Here is a 17145-nt window from a genome sequence, read left to right as displayed (position 1 = left end):
CTGACCCACAGGCATAAACAGAGCAGAAGCAAATTCAATATTTTATCCAAGTGAATATTTGTGGGAAGCCATTTGATACATTCTCCTGGCTCCAGCAATGGCTACTGAGCTTAGTGAGTAAAATAAAATGCTTTGGAATAGAGCCGGGGGGAGAGATATTTTCCATGGAACTTTTTTTTGTGACCAGAATGAAAATTTTCACAAAGAATCTTCATTTGGGTCAACGTGACAAATTTCAGTAAAATAAAATTCAAAGAGAGTGTGTGTGTGTGTAAAAATCACTCTTATTTTTCGACTATCCTTCCCACTGCTCGTTTTTCCAGTGGGAAAACGTGAGGGGAAAAAAAGAAAAAAGTGTCTGAAAAATTCAAACAAAACATTTTCATTTATTTTGAAATTTTTCACCGTGTGCGTACTTGTTTCAAACGGCTCTGCATGTGACGACATGAATGAACTCTGTTTTCTTGTTACTTTATCCCCTCTACCAGCCCACAGCCCATTCGCCTGTTTTGTCCACTTGTGGCATCCTGTCTGACGTAGATTGTGAGATCTCTGCGGCATCTTTATTTATCCGTACAGGGTCTATCACAGGGGCTGTTCTGTGACTTGCCTTCCTAGGAGATGCCATAATAAACATCCAGAATGAGGAATGTGCTTTATGTGTCTCATTACTCACATTATCGCATCTGAAATACACTTCATTCATGCCATCAGCAACAGGAACGAGTAATTTAATTCCAAATTTTCTCCCGGCTACATTTACATCCGGTACAACTTCACATCCTAAATGACAGAAGGACAAAAGGAAATGAAGGATACATGTATTTAGTTCCTGCTCCTCTGACGTTAACTATTATCGCCATGGAAAGGCTGTGTTTAAATGACTGTTTCTGAGATCTGTGGGCAAGATTTTCAAACATTAGCCCAAAGCGAGGCACCTAAATGACTGGTCTAATTTGCAAAAGTGCTGAGCACCTGCAGTGCTAAGAGCATGATGTTTAACTCAACACACAAGGATGTCTGAAATCCTCGACATGGATCTGAGCATTATAAAGGAGATGTGTTTAGTGGAATAGGGTAACATTTCCAAAGGCACCTAACTGATTTACGAGGCTAAGGCCCATTTTCAAAAGTGACTAGTTTTGAAAATGGGTCTTTGGCACTTTTTGGAATTTTACCCCAAATCCTCTATTACCAGTTTACTTTTCCCCCACCCCAAGGACAGAGGTGAGAATTTGCCTTAAACATATAGTATAAATATTTGGAAACAGAAGTGTCTCAAAGAGAGGGTCTGATCTTCATCTTCTCTCAACTTCCACTGAGTTCAGTGGCCCTCAGCACTTTGCAAGTCAGGCCAGACAGGCTCGGAACACCTTCTTTGGGGCTAACACCGTTTGGCTGGGCCTCTTTCTGCAGGTAAAGCCTGTATGATCAGGCCCCAAACAGGCCAATATCTGTAAACAGCTGTAGGATTAAGTGCTACCATATTTATCTTTTAGTATACAATTTACAATGAATTCTAGATTAATTTTTCCATACTATGAATGAAAGAGTAAATATGGTAAAGGAAAAACAAATGCCTACCTTTTAGGTTTAGCTTCTCAATGGGTTCCCCCTGCCCAGCTTCCTTGTTTTTAAAATAAGATACTGAAGTGTCTTTAAAGACAAACCAATACTGCTTGAAGGCTTTTAGCGTTAGCTTCTTGGGCCTACAAATAAAGAGGATGTGAATCAGTTTTATGGCTTATATTGCAACCTTCAAATCACTGGGCCATAGACTGCTCTCAGATACACCAGTATAGACCCAGAGTAGCTCCACCGAGGTCATTCATTTACTGACTTGAGAGGAGTTACTCATGATTTGCACTTCTGTAAGTGAGAGACAGCTCAATCCCCATTGTCCAGAACAAACTCGAAGCTACCCTGAAATCCAGGTATGTTTATACCCAGAATATTGATGAAGATCCATTTTTAAGTTTTACATTAATAAAACAGTATCAATCTCTTCTAAAAAGGCTAAATGAGGTTTTGTCTGATAAATACCCTACTGCTAATACAACATATACATTAATTCTGATGCTCCAGATGGTTTCCGAGGCCTTGTCTTTATTACAAAAGTTGCATCAGTTTGACTAAATTGATCTTTACTTAGATTGTACGATCTCTGGGGCAGGGACTGTCTTGTTGTTCAGTGTTTGTACAGTACCTAGCACAATAGGGTCCTGGTCCTTAACTAGGGCTCCTAGGCACTATAATAATAATAAATAATCATTTTAAATCCGTCTAGAAGAACTGCTGTAAACCCCTCATGGACACACACTTAAACCGGTTTGACTCTGGCTTTAATCAGTTTCATTTAATTGAGTACTTTGCCAATGCAAGCTAAACCTCTTAAACCAGTTTAAATGCATCTACCTTAGGGAGGAGTTGCAATTGTTTAATTAACCGAGTAACATTTTCTCCAGGACTATCCACAACTTGGGTGCGATTCTCGTCTTGTTTATATTGGTCTAAATCAGGAGTAACTCTACTGATAATACACTAGCAAGAGGAGGATCAAACTTAATATGTTTGAAGAGACATAATCACTATTTTAAGTTAAAAACATAATCTGCTTAAAATACCGTTGACTTCAGTAGTGAAACCCTTCATGTCCCAATACTAAAGTTATGATCAATCTTTAAGAATTACAGAACAGTACTGTCCATTTAGTACTGGAGCTGATTGGAAAATGAGCATTTTTCCATCTAGAAAATTTTGACGTCAAAAATCCAAAAAACTTTTTGGCAATGGATAATATTTGGTTTTCATTTTTCTGATGGGAAAAACTCCAAACCACAAAAACAAAACCAGTAAACATTTCAGAGGAAAGCGGACACCAGCTGTGAAAACTTTTGTTTAGTCAAAAACCCAATTTTCCAAAAAAGAAGAAGTTTGGACAGAAATTTTTCAACCAGCTCTACTTATTACTCATTTAACAAAACAAAACCAAAACAAAAACAAACACCATAGTTCAGTAGTTCTTGGGCCAGATGCGAGTGAACTACCCAATATTATCTGGTTTCAGAGTAACAGCCATGTTAGTCTGTATTTGCAAAAAGAAAAAGGAGTATTTGTGGCACCTTAGAGACTAACCAATTTATTGGAGCATAAGCTTTCGTGAGCTATAGCTCACTTCATCGGATGCTCAGATAAATTGGTTCGTCTCTAAGGTGCCACAAGTGCTCTCTTTCTTTTTGCCAATATTATCTATCACTCATACAAATGCAAAGATTGTTTTCCCCAGTATGTTGCAATGACACACAGTGATTCAACAGGATGCATGTGAATGCATCTGTCGATGCAAACATGTTCGGGTTTGCAAAACAGTGTATTTAGCGTGCAACAAAGCAAGTATTAGTACACTACTAGCCTTTTAAAGGAATGTTTTACATCTAATCTGATTTTCATATATACTTTGAAATGCCTGTGTGATTTATAACATTCGTAATGGTTAAAAATAATCACTGAATGCTGTCTAAAGATAACCGTCTTGTTGGGGGTGGGGGTGGGGAACAAACAATCCATTCCTAAAACTAAGGAACTGATAGCACTTAAAAGGGTTCAGTTCTCTTTCATCTTAACACACCTTGGAAGCGTCATGACTGTTGAATTGATTTCTTTTCTGGCAACCTTCATATGCAAATATGACAGCTATATATTGCAGGTTTATTTGAGCCATTTAGCAAGCGAGGTCAGTTCAATATGATTTGTCAAGAGAATGAAACTGATAAATAATCCCACAATAGAAGGCTTCGTTTCTCTAAAAACTGGGTCCGTTTTGAAAGAACAAATGGTTACAATCTTGCAGTTACTGTGATGTGATTCTGTACAACAGTCTCCGCATGACCGTTTGTAATGTGATGATAGAATTGCACTTTTTGGACTGTTTCTTGTGCAGGTTACAGGTTATTAGGCTTGGCAGAATTCAATTTTAAAAAAAAATAATTTTGACAGACATTTTTATTTTTAAGCTTATTTTCCAATTTTAATCAACTTAAATTTTCACAGTTGTGGGGACCCATTGGGGTTCAGATGATGGGGAGGTCAGACATTAATTATTTAATGACAATAGATGTTGAGATTAAAAATGTTTAAGTTTTATCATCATTAACACAAATTGTCCACATCACATGTCAAAATATACAAGTAAATAGCCTTAATTCAAACTCTAAAAACTTCTCAAGTAGCATTTTTCTTACTTTGCCTATCTGCAAACTTTATGATCAACAGAAATAACTTTTCATCTGTTTGTGTGTGTATGGTGAAATCGAACTTTACCAATAAAAAAATCGAACCCTTTGAAGGCTAGGTATGAAAGACCTGATTCACCACAGCATTACTCCAATTTCAAACTGGTGTAACTCCATTTGAAATCCTTTAAATCTGGCCCCACGTTTGTGTTACTGTTTCTAACCAGCTGTAATATTTAAGTATTTACTGTTAAAAATATTAGAAAGAAATGCAAGATTGTGAGGAGGACTTTCCCCCTTAAGTTATAAATTTTTGGAGACAAAAAATTAAAAAAAAAAATCAAATTGGAAGAAAAAAAAGTGAAAAATTTGATTTAGGAAAAAAAGGCAATTTTTTTGTCAAAAGAAGTTTTGATGGAGAATTTTCAGAGAACTCTGATGTATAAAGGGACGGATCTTCAGGAGGTGTAGTTCCCTTGACTGCAATGGAGGTACACTGACGCAGCGTACACCAGATGTACACCAGATCAAGATCTGGAAAAAAAAAAAAAGTAACAAAAAAGCAGCAAAAAAGGACATTATGCCGAAATGCCAGTTATGTCATTTGTTATATACAAATATCAGATATCTTCACTGCTCTCCTCAAAATCATTGATATAGTTAGAGATCACTTGGACAGGATTAAAAGGCAACAAAACGGAAGGAATCTTTACATGCACAGCTTTTTTTTTTGGTTTAATCTTTATGTATTTACTCACCTAAATAGCCTGAGATTATCTGCAAGTTTCGGTATGTCTGTAATGTCCTCCTAAGGATAATCAAGGATACATTCTATTACAACACACTTCCTAAACTGCTGTCACACTCTTCAGGTCCTGCTTTCTTACCAGAGTTCTCAGGATATAAAGCTAAGGGATTTGATTCAGTGACTTCAGTGGGAGCGAGCTCGGGACCCCAAATGACATACCAAAGTGTTATCCATTTTTCCACCTTCCAGCGTTACTTCCAGATTGGAAAGCGCAGCTTCCACTTCATCTACTTCAGATTCATTTGTGAAGTCTTGTGCCTCTGATGATAACGATAACTTGCTTAAGTGATACTGTAATAAAATATAGAGAGTTGGATTGAAAGGCCTAGTTTATTTCAAACATACTGTCAATATCACTAGCTACCTGTAAGTGAAGACTCTGAAAAGAGTGCAATCGATTTTCTAGGGTGGGGTCCACCTGGTATGGGCCTCCATAGTGAGGAATTAGGATGGAATTTCCATTGACTAAACAATAGGGTAAATACAATAGGATTTCTAATGCAATTATTGCTAAAAAGCTTGTATGGCGATTCCCATTGGTGACATTCCACTCTTGGATAGTTCTACATTCTGTCAGGGTGCCCCCCCACCCCCCGGCTAACAATCTCACCTCTGGCCCCACAAACGTTTCTAAAAGATGTTCTGGTTCAAACAGGAATTATGCTAGGGAAGTTCTATGGCCAGTTGTGATGGGGGTAAGCAAGGCCCAATTACCCACCTAGGTACACCTGGAGGAGGACCCAGGGAGCAAGGAGGACTAATTAAAGAGGAGGCTCCGCTGGACAGGAACAAGGGGAACCTATATAAAGCCCATAGCTGAGAGCAGAAGGGGGTGGGGCCGGGGTGATGGAGGATTCCCTGACCCCAAATGAAGTCACTCTGGAAACTGAAGAAGAGTCTATTAGAGAGGGAGAATGGGTACAAAGGGGTTGTCTACACTTACAGAGCTGCAGCGCTTAATGAAGATGCTACCTACACTAGGGGTATAGATTTTCCCCTGAGCGACGTAGTTGTACTGATATACGTTTGTAGTGCAGGCCAGGGCAAAGTAGGGGAAAGAAAAGAATAGAAGCAGAATCAGATGATGATAGCAGCAAAAAAGAAAAGCTGAGGAAGGAAATAGCCCAAAATGTTCTCTTGGTAAGATCCCTAGCCAAAGAAATAAGATTACACAATATTAACCCTGTGAAAGTAGCTGCTTGGATTTAAAAAAAAGTGTAGGGGATACTGTAAGAGCTAGGAAGCTGTGGGATGGTGATCTTCTAGTTGAACGTAAAAACAAAGAGCAAGCTGATAAACTGCTAAAAACTAAAATCCTGGGAAAGTTAAAATAAGTTACCAGCTACCAAAGTATTTGACTGAAATAAAGGGTGTAACAGATGGCATGGTATTAGAGCTGACCAGTGATGAGATAACCAAAAGCATAGGAGAAGATAAAGTATTAGTCACTTCCTTACTAATGAGTAAACGAGAAGAAAGCAAGGCATCAACAGCTGTACCGGTTACATTCAAGGGAGCAACTACACCTGGGAAAGTAACATTAGGTTTTCAGATACTGAGAACTCAGCCATATAACCCCCGCTCTTAAGGTGTTATCAGAGCCAATGGTATGGACATGTAGTGGCTGTTTGTAAAGGGAAAACAAGACGTGGTAAATGTGGGGGAAAGCATTCCTATGAAAACTGTTGAGAAAAGACAGAGGTCATGGGTCGTAACTGTGGTGGTAACAACAGTCTGGCATATGGAGGGTGTATTGGGGGCAAGCTAAAGAGATACAAAAAAGACAAAAACTGTCAGTAACATGTGAAAACTGGAAGGAGACTTTCAAAGCAGCACGTGGAGAAGAAAAAGAGACAATCAGCACAGGAAAAGGGGACCCGCAGACAGAGCCTTGTTCTATAAAGAATATGATAAACGCCGCATAAGGAATAGGTTTTCCCAATTACCTACCAGTAGTGAAAAAAGAAAGGTTTATTGCATTTGTGATAAAAGTGATGGACTATATATGACAAACGGGGGGAATCAGAAAAAATGAAAATTAACAGAAGGGCACTGGAGAAATACTTGTATATTAGCAACTTGTCAATGGACCACATTTGTTCAATTTTGAATGAAGTTAATGGTGAAATATGACTAGTATGACAGGTTTCAGAGTAACAGCCGTGTTAGTCTGTATTCGCAAAAAGAAAAGGAGTACTTGTGGCACCTTAGAGACTAACCAATTTATTTGAGCATGAGCTTTCGTGAGCTACATTGCTGGCACATGATGGCATAAATCACACTGGTGGATGTGCAGGTGAACGAGCCTCTGATAGTGTGGCTGATGTTATTAGGCCCTGTGATGGTGTCCCCTGAATAGATATGTGGGCACAATTGGCAACAGGCTTTGTTGCAAGGATAAGTTCCTGGGTTAGTGGTTCTGAAAGCTCATGCTCAAATAAATTGGTTAGTCTCTAAGGTGCCACAAGTACTCCTTTTCTTTTTATGACTAGTATGGGGATCTCAGTCTTTTGTTGGAATGCACACAGCCTGACAGCACATGGTCAAGAACGAAAAGGAAATATCCTGGAAATGAAAGCTAAACCAGATGTCATATGTAACCAGGAAACGTGGCTGAAAAGCTTGCCTTTAAAATTCCAGGGTATCTTGCTGTTTGGCAAGACCAAAAACGAGGAAGAGGAGGAGGTGTTTTGTACTTTCATAAGGAAAAGATTAAACGACAAAGCAGTCGAGAATGAAGAAGCAAGCCGACCGTACAATACTGCGAGATCCCAATGCAGAAGAGTAATATTTCTTTAAGGATTTATACTATTTATAATTTGTGGCAAATTAGGAAGTTCAGAGCTACAAGAGATAGTGAAGAATGCTAAAAGACCATATGTTATATGCAGTGACCTAAACAGTCATCATAAATTGTGGGGGAAGTAAGACAACGGGTAAACATGGTGCATGCTTAGAAAAGTTCATTGATGAAAACAATCTAGTAGTTTTAAAACAATGGCAGCCCAGCTAGATTTAATGCAGCAGGTAGTAGTTTTTCCTAATTACATCTGGGAATTATAACAACAGGTATCGAAAGTAAATGCAACTGAGAAGTATATATGGAAGAAGGAATGGGGAGTGACCATTTCCCTGTATTTATTACTTTCAAGGGCAAAGTAAGGTGGAAGACAATGGCAGTGACCCACCTGGAATTTTAAGAAAGCTAACTGGGAGCTATTTACAAATAAATGTACTGAATTTGTGAATAATCATTGGGTGAGCGATGACAGAGAATTTCAGTGATAATGTAACAAAGGGATTAATGGCAGCAACTACGGTAACCATACCTGGGATATTTAAGTACCCCAAAACTAAAAAATAAAACTAAAAATCACTTTCCATGGTGGAATGAGGAATGCAAAATGGCAGTTAAAGAAAGAAACAAATCCTATAAAAAAAAGCAAAAAAATACAATGAATAATGAAGATCTAATGAAGTATAAAAGTAGTAAGGCAATAGCACAAAGCATTATAAAAAACAAAAATCAAAGAAAGGGTTGGAGTAAGTACTGTGGGTGGATAAACTAAGATCCCAAGACATCAGAAATATACAGGCAAATTAGAAGAACGAATGGAATTCAGACTAAGGCTATGTCTACATGACATCATTTACAGCTGTGCCATTGTAGCACTTCTGGTGAAGATGCTCTAAGCCGACGAAAGAGAGCTCTCCCATTGGCTTAATAATTCCTGCCTTCGCGAAAGGCAGTAGCCACGTTGGCAGGAGCTCTCATATCCTGTCTGGGTAAAATTATGGAGTGAATGGAAGATTGGATGCCTATTTGGAACACAATGGCATTACAGAGATGGTGCAGAGCATTTTACGAAAGGAAGATGCACCAGTGAGCACACTGCATAATTAGAAACTGTAATGCAAAGTAGTAGGAGATACAGGGGTCTTTATTTTTGAGTAGAAGGACCATACAGGTCAGAGTTGGGAAGTTATGTCGAATATATAGAATATTAACACTTCCCTGCGGTGTACCATTTTTATCAACCTAAGTGCTGGGGTAGGTGTCACTCTATTCACCCTGCTCTGTGGGTTAGGAGCAGGAATATTGAGGTGGCAGAAGAGAGACTCAAAGTGTTGAGAGACCTCCGGCTGGGGAAATGCATGGGATTTCAAGTTCTCCATTGCTAAAGCCAAAGGATTGTTTTTTTAGAAAAAGGAATGTAAACAGTATCTGTATGGAGAACACATGTAGTTAAAAGGTTCAAATTCTGAGGGGTAATATTTGATACTAAATTACTTTGGAAAGATCATATAAACTATGTTAAAGATAAATGTACAGGAAGGATTAATCTGTTTACAAGGCTTCAGAGCAGCAGCCGTGTTAGTCTGTATCCGTAAAAAGAAAAGGAGTACTTGTGGCACCTTAGAGACTAGTCTTTACAAGGCTTGCTGAGACTAACTGGGGGTGGATAAGAAAACACTGCTGATGGCATACAGAGCCTTAATCACACCAGTTATGGACTATGGCTGCCAAGCTTTTGGGGCAGCACTAAAATCAGATCTTAAAAAATTAGATTTAACGCAAACCCAGACACTACAAATGGTGTGTGGTGCATTTATAACAACACCTCTGTGTGCACAGAGAGCTGCAGGTGAAATGCCAGTTACGCTGTGAATGAAACTACTGGACCTAACTTTCTGGGCCAACGTTAATGGGAACTGCAACGATGAAAGTGCTAAACAAATTTATGAGCATTGTTGGGAATTTGATAGGCAAACTATAGCCTACCATGTTAGACAGCCACATGCCGTTCGAGATGAAGTGTGGAGGCAGGAATTGAAAGACCAGGAAAAGCCGAATGAAATCAAAACTTTCAGTCATGGGAAAATGAGTTATGGATGGAAAGTCACATGTCCAAACATGGATATATATTTACTTTATAAACTTAAGGGTAAAAGAGAGGCAGTAGGTGTTTAAAAATGCAGTATACCAGTATATAGATGAAAAGTGGAGTCGGTTTTGTTAAATATATGCAGATGGTATTTTTTTAACCTAACAAAAAAACCAAAACAAACCCAAAATGGGAAGAGTAGTGACGGTATATTATATACCAAAATTGGGCATCAGTACATCTAAAAGAATATCTGACTATTTGGCTGTCACGCAGAGGTGGATTAAAGGTCTCCTGGGGCCCTGGGTTGGAGCAAGCAGGGGGGCCCCGGCACTGGAACTGTGGCCTGCCCCACCCCTTCTGCTGCAGCCCCACTCCTGTTCTACCCATGGCTCCACCCCATTCCACCCTCACCCCCCCCCCCGAGGCCTCACCCCATTCCACCCATGGCCCCAACCCATTCTCCCCCTTCCACCTCCCCCACTGTGGCCCCAAGACTGGAGAAACTCTGTGCCGCAACGGGGAGAGCTCCTCCAGTCTCATGGCCGTGGGGGGCGGAAAGAGAGATTTGTCCAGTAGCCCCAAATTGGCCAGAGCCCCTGGGCACGGACCCCGTGTGATAATCTGCCACTGCTGTCACAACAGCTGAACGAGTAGCAATAAATTAGATCTGGGATGTATGCCCAGCAGCAGTGGTAATTTTTTTCTGATTCAATCTCAGGCTTTATGGCAATAAAAAAGGGCATCTCAGAACGTAGAAGTGATTTAATCAATTAAGTTATATTTCTAATAACAGAGTCAGTACAGATGGGGATATGTGTAGCATTAGCTTGGACCCCAGTACATATTGTGTTAACACAGAACAAAATGGCGGACAAAGCAGCTAAAAATGCTGTAAGAAATGGAAGGATTGACATAGAAATACACTTGGGGAAACCTGGTACAGAGAAATGTAAAAGACAAATGGCAAAAAAATTGGATTAATGAAAAAGGAGTCAGAAGATTTTTTGAATGGTGCCCTAGAGTTCTGACATATATCGTAATACAGGGCCTGGATTGGACTATGGAAGTGCTTTTATTAAGAGTACAATCTGACCATTGTGGCTTAAACAGAAATCTTTTTTAAATAAAAAGTCAAGAGATGGACTATATTTACCTGAAGGTGGAAGAAACAATCCATCATCTTTGATGGGTATGTCAGGGCTTTAATAAAGAAAGGGAAAGGCTTTTTGAGGAATTCAAACAGATTAAGGAAAAATAATTACATTATGTGATTTAGTAAAAGAACTGGGAAATGGGGTATTATTAAAGAGGCACTGTTACATTCCCTGAAGGACATCGGACAGAGCAAGAGGCTAAAAACCACTAAGTATTGAGGAGTTATACCATAACAAGGAGAAAAAGAAAAGAAAGAAAGCGGGGGACTGCAGTCATTCTCAAGGTGAGAGACAGTAAGGTAGGAAGTAGCCCAGGGATACAGCAGTGAGGTTCGGTAATGTGCAGACCTTGGCTGCTTGTTGTAGGGTCTTTAGGCTGGAACCCATGTAGAGAGCAGGCCTAGGTTCCCCTACCAGCCACTGAGCAGTGGCACCATTAAGGAGCAGTCAGAGGAAGGACTGCCTGGGACACTGGGTCCTGAGAGACTTTGATACCCCGGAAAGGGAGGACTAGAGTGACCTGGCTAGAGGGGCAAGCCACAAAGTGGGAGCAGTTGAGTCCCAAAGAAGCAAGACAAGGAGAGTGATGCAGTGAGCAAACGCTGGAGGGATGTTGGACGGGCAGAGCTAATCCACAGATGCGGCCAGAAGGAGGCGCTCCGGCAGCGAGTAGAACACCCTGTGACACCTGTCAGATCAGATGATCACAGCTGTCCCTTCTGGCTTTGTAAGCTACAAATCCATAACTCCAGGCTTCAATCCAGACTCTGGGGGCAAACTGGATCTAAATTCTGCAGCTGCAGACTGCATCATCTGCAACTAATAATATCATCATCAACTATTATTTGTGTTGTAGTAGTCCCAGTCATGGACCAGAACCCTGTAGTGTCGTATGACCACAACGCTATTCATTGTCAAGTTAAACTCAAATTTACTTGACACTGTCCCCACATTTTCAGATTTTTATATTGTCAAAATATAACTGCATTGTAGAAACCCTCAGAGAGTAAAGAGGGATTTTGAATGGTAGTAAATAAAGCAACTCTTTTCCCAAACGAAGCCATTATTAAAAGGCTACCCTGTAGGCAGTTAATACTGAAGAAGAAATGATTTCTGAAATGGAAAATAAATAGCTCTCATTTAATGTGGTTATAGTTGATTTAGAAACGGTTAATAAATGGTTACATAAGGCATATGTGTTGCATGTAAATAATGGACATTGTTTTAATCAGAGCATGAAACACTTCACAGAATCCAACAATCAATCTCTGGACGAACTCTAAGCACAACTGCAAACAACTGCTCAAATTGAGGAATTAGCTTGTGCTCTTTCCATTACGTTCCTGCCCTAGCTTGTGTCTACCCCTCTTGAGAAAACCGGTTTTTCAACTAGGATCAAGTACATGCCTGTAATGCAGCAAAGATCAACATTTCTTCCTCTGTGCAGTCAATTTCTTCTAATAGGATGGCCCACCGGGCTTGTTCATATAGCTGGTTTATTCGCACCGCATCATACTGGAGGCAGAGAGATAAAATGCTGCATTAGTTCATGTAGGAACTCCTTGACTAGAGGAGACAGTGGATGACATTCTAGCCCCATTGACGTCAATGGCAAACTTCACATTGACTTCAGTGGGGCCAGGATTTCACCCAGAATGTTTTAATCAGACTAGAAAGGACATTGTTATTTATCTAAAATGCCTGAAAGGAAACAATTAATTCACACCCCCACAAGGCAAGATTTTCAGCTGGTATAAGCCGGTACAGCTACAATTTACAATGGAATTTTCCTGACTTACACCAGCTAAGGATCTGGCCATAATTAATTGATGTTTTTAACACCAAAACAAAAACAGCACTCAACTTACTGTAATCTTTGTAAAAAGAAAAGGAGGACTTGTGGCACCTTAGAGACTAACCAATTTATTTGAGCATAAGCTTTCATGAGCTACAGCTCACTTCAAGTCACTATCAGTGCAAATGCAAAGAACTAAGAGCTAAACTTAAAGTACTCAAGGAACTTTAGGAGCTTAAGTCCCAGTTTCAAAAGCGACTTAGGCACTTGAGAGTCCAAGTCCCATTAAAAGGCAAGGAGACTGAGGTTCCCAGTGGAATTTCAGTGGGCATTCGGCACCTACATATCTTTAAAAGTCTGCCCCAAAGTGACTTTTGAAAATGAGAATTAGGCTAAGTGCTTTTGCAAATGTTACCCTGATTATTCTTGTTGCCCATGTTGAGAGAAATGCAGGAAATAAACAAGCACTTTCGAAAGCCTGACCACTTCTTCTGGTGGTCTTTGGACTAGGCCCTTATAGTTAAGAAAATCTTAGGGCTATATCTTGGCCCTGTCATCTCAAGGGCCTGGAGCCCGGTTAGGGCTACACTCCCTGCTCACAGAGCACTCCATGCATCCTGGCGGAGTTCAGTGTCCTTGATGGGTTGCTGCTTATGGGTTGGAATCTTTAGTGACTCCGTGGAGGGAGGCTGGGGGGCAGGTCTCAGCTCTAGAGATCTGGAAAGGGGGCACAGAGATGAACAGCCCACTGGGATGCAGAGCCCCTCTGCCATGCAGTCAGGAAGAGAGGCAGAAACAGGACCCCCAGCAACAACCCCAACAGATAACAGGAATGTACCTGGAAGTGGACAATCCTGGGGACACAGCTCTGACCTCTCTCCCATTTTTCTGGCCTCTTTGGACCCAACCCAACTGCCAGTGAAGCCAATGGGAGCCGTTCCACTGATTTCAATGGAGCAGGAGCAGTATCAGGCCTTTTGATACCGGAGGGGACCAGGATGCGTGAACAGCCACTTGGGTATCAAATACTCAGCGAAGAGGGCAAACTCTTAGCTGAAAGATCCGCAAGGAGCAGAATTCACTGAATATGAGGAGACTTCCAAGCAACTCTTTATTGCGATTCCTAGCTAAAACGCAAGAGACTTGTGCTGCAGCTCCTAAACACGAAAGCTGGCCAAACAAAGAGAAACAACAGAAACCAAGAGTTAAGAGACTCTTACTTTTGGATTCAGATCAAAGAAAGCGTAGTACTTAAAGCGTAAGAGAAGCTGATCGTCCTCCTGGACGCCTTGTTCCATAAGCGATCGTGATGAATCCAGCCAGCTGGAGAAAAAACGAAAGACGAAGTCAATTGTGCCAGGAAAACAATGTCAGATACAAAGCTACAGAGTAACTCTAATGAACGAATAGTTTTGGCTCCTACAAGCACAGGCAAATTCACATAACTCAAGCATGCTGCATTTTTGCATGGGTGTCTAAAGTACTGAAACAAAGGTACACAAGAACTACCAGGCTGGGTCACAGAATCCTAGAATATCAGGGTTGGAAGGGACCTCAGGAGGTCATCTAGTCCAACCCCCTGCTCAAAGGGGTCAGACCCCACATCCACCCAATCCACTATGCTCTTTTCCAACAGTAGCTAGGACCAGTTGCTTCAGAAGGTAGTGTAAAAAACCCTGCAGTAGGCAGTTATGGGGTAACCTGCCCCCAAGAGAAGTTTCCTCCTGACCCCCATTAGCAAGATGTTGTTTAGGCCTTGAAGTATGAAGATTTCTGTCCCTTCCAAACCTCTCACCTATTATTTTAGCGCCTGCTATTATAACTCCAGCTACTCTGGTCATCCATATAAATGTCTAATCCCCTATTGAATCCTGAAAAGTTTGAAAATCTGAACACACGTTCCAACATTGAAATACATAAAAAGTGAGCCATTACTGTTCTTGAAATGAATGCTAAGAAAATCTAGTGTCTTTATGCCATACGATACAGACAGCACCGTGCAATAGCTTGTTAACTTTAAGCACATGAGTAGCCCCATTGACTTTTAAGTGCTTTGCTGACCAGCTCCCAAGATGTCTAAATGACAAAGTAAAGGCTAAAAGACAGGACCACTGTCGGTGTGCACTAGGTCAGCTTGTGGGATTACAAATCCTGATAGCCGCCATCTAACAAGAGCCCTTGCTGGACATCTCATGCCAAAGCACGCACCAAGATCATCATATATCAGTAAAGACCTAGGAGTGGTCTTTGTTGGTGCTGAAGAGCCAGCAGAGGGAGCATGCAGTAGTGCACTGTTTAGTCAAGGTGCATTCCTGGGAGGAATTACTGATTTGCAATGATCAAGGGGAGGGGTGGAGCCTTAAGTGACAGAAAGCTAAAAAAATGCAGTTTTCCTTTGTGGAAAACACTAGCAGGCTCAGGGATTCCTCTGCCAGGTCTTCAGTAATGGCTGAAGTCTAGGCATGCACACAGAGGAGCATGATCGACACATGATCTACAGAGGATGTGGGTCTGTTATAGCTTCCACTTATATGGCAACTGCCATCTTGGTCAACACACTAGGGATTGAAACTGGGTCCTCCAGAACTGAAAACAGAAGTCTACAGTAGGGCTGATTGAAAAATTTCCATCAAAAGTGTTTTTCTGTTAAAAGTCCAAGCTCTTGAGTTTGGCTCTTTAGCTCAAGCTGTAGCAGCTCATGCTTTTAGCTTTGGAAGTCCCCAGTTCAATCCCTGCTGTGTCAATGAAGAAGGTGGCCATCACACATGCCCTCAGCGCTTTATTTAAGGAGGAGCCACGATTAACAGAGGGCCAAATTCTCCTTTCAGTTACACCAATGCGATCTTACTCATTTCAGTGGCTTTGCAGTGGTCCGATAACATAAAAAGAGTCTGGACTAAATTTTTATTTATGTTGCTGATCACTTAAAACAAAATCCCCCCCCCCCAAAAAAAAAATGTGGCATAAAGGCAAAAAAAGAGTCAACGAAGCATTTATGAGACAAGAACTAGATCAAAGGACCCTTTTTAAGAAACCACGCAGCTAAATGCAAGAGTTATGTTTTCAAATTCTGTGTTTCATTTCTTAAAAGGCCTTGATTGGTGCCAATTCGGCTAAGCGAGCTTACATGCCAAAGAGAAGCATCCTTACCCTGCATTAAGTTTGGCTTTGTCAGCTAAGGTCCGAGGCTGGTACATTTCAGCCAGTGTTTCTGGAGAACAGTTGGGATGGCTGAAGGCAAGGATGTTGCAGTTCGGTGCGGTCAGAGGACTGTCACTGAACCAAGTAATAGTAGAAGAGACTGGTGTTCCATTGACAGGATCATAAATGGGAGTCATAGTTTTACTATACAAACCAGGACTTGCTGCAAGTTAAAAACAATAATGTATTATTATAAGGGAGTTGGTAGTGGCCGCTCTCTTTAAGTTGCTTAACGCTTTATGTTCTACAGGATTCTAAACCTTTTCTTTGAGAAGCTCTCACACCTCCATTGTTCGAAGCAGGCCTTAGATATTTGCTGGGGAAATGCCCGCTGGGTGGAGAAGCACCTTTTCGTTGCCCCATGAAATTCCACTCAGATTTGGCGGAGATATAAAATGTTAAAAAGTCAGCAGTTCCATTCTTTCCCTTGCAGGCTGTCAGAACGGACTGATCATTCCAAGGCTGGTCTCGTGCTGCCAAGGAAGCAGCAGTATATACTGTCTGCAGGGCTGGGGCCTTAGTCAGTTACCCTTTTTGTCTCTGTGGGTCTTTCATGAGCACCGGGACAGAAAAACCATTAAAAAAAAAATAGGAAAATGTGATTGTAAAGCCACAATGGAGACTCAAAGGCTAGGATAGGACCTGAAACTACTTTCAAATAATTTTTTAAAATCTGGCCAGATTTCATGTCAACAGCATCCCTTTAACTTCTGCTTCCCTGCAAACCTCTGCACCTCCTCCTGTTTTAATTGCACAACCATGAAGAACTGTTTCCCCCTCCTTGGGCTTAAAATATTTCTCTTAAAAAAAAAAACAAAACCAAACAGCGGAATAAAGTCCATCTGAGTTTTTGTTACCTGGTGATCCTGAAATCACTGGAGAGTTGTACAGGTTTAAAATGTCTTCTATGACTGGTTCTTTGTTATTCTTGTCTTTTTTCTTTTTCTTTTTCAAAGTATCTTCCGATTGTTTCAACAGAGAGAGTTCTTCTGATCGTCTAATATCTACAACGATTAGTGCTGAAGTTAAGGCTATGGAATCTTACAAGATAATGGCCAACAAAACG

General features: G+C 40.8%; 1 protein-coding gene across 1 annotated transcript in view; it reads right to left on the bottom strand.

Moving 5' to 3' along the window:
* The window catches only part of FERMT1 (FERM domain containing kindlin 1), a 33558-nt gene that overhangs the window by 8312 nt on the left and 8101 nt on the right, over positions 1-17145 (bottom strand). The window contains exons 3-10 of the mRNA XM_077814100.1: positions 16937-17083; positions 16029-16242; positions 14099-14201; positions 12491-12598; positions 5200-5331; positions 4991-5040; positions 1585-1709; positions 677-783 (exon numbers count right to left, since the gene is read on the bottom strand). Of these exons, the coding sequence (XP_077670226.1) occupies positions 677-783; positions 1585-1709; positions 4991-5040; positions 5200-5331; positions 12491-12598; positions 14099-14201; positions 16029-16242; positions 16937-17083 (986 nt within the window). The remainder of the gene's footprint in view (positions 1-676; positions 784-1584; positions 1710-4990; positions 5041-5199; positions 5332-12490; positions 12599-14098; positions 14202-16028; positions 16243-16936; positions 17084-17145) is intronic.

Source organism: Eretmochelys imbricata, chromosome 3 (genome assembly GCF_965152235.1).
Source record: "Eretmochelys imbricata isolate rEreImb1 chromosome 3, rEreImb1.hap1, whole genome shotgun sequence".
Taxonomy (NCBI): domain Eukaryota; kingdom Metazoa; phylum Chordata; order Testudines; family Cheloniidae; genus Eretmochelys; species Eretmochelys imbricata.
This window is presented reverse-complemented; position numbering and strand designations above follow the sequence as displayed.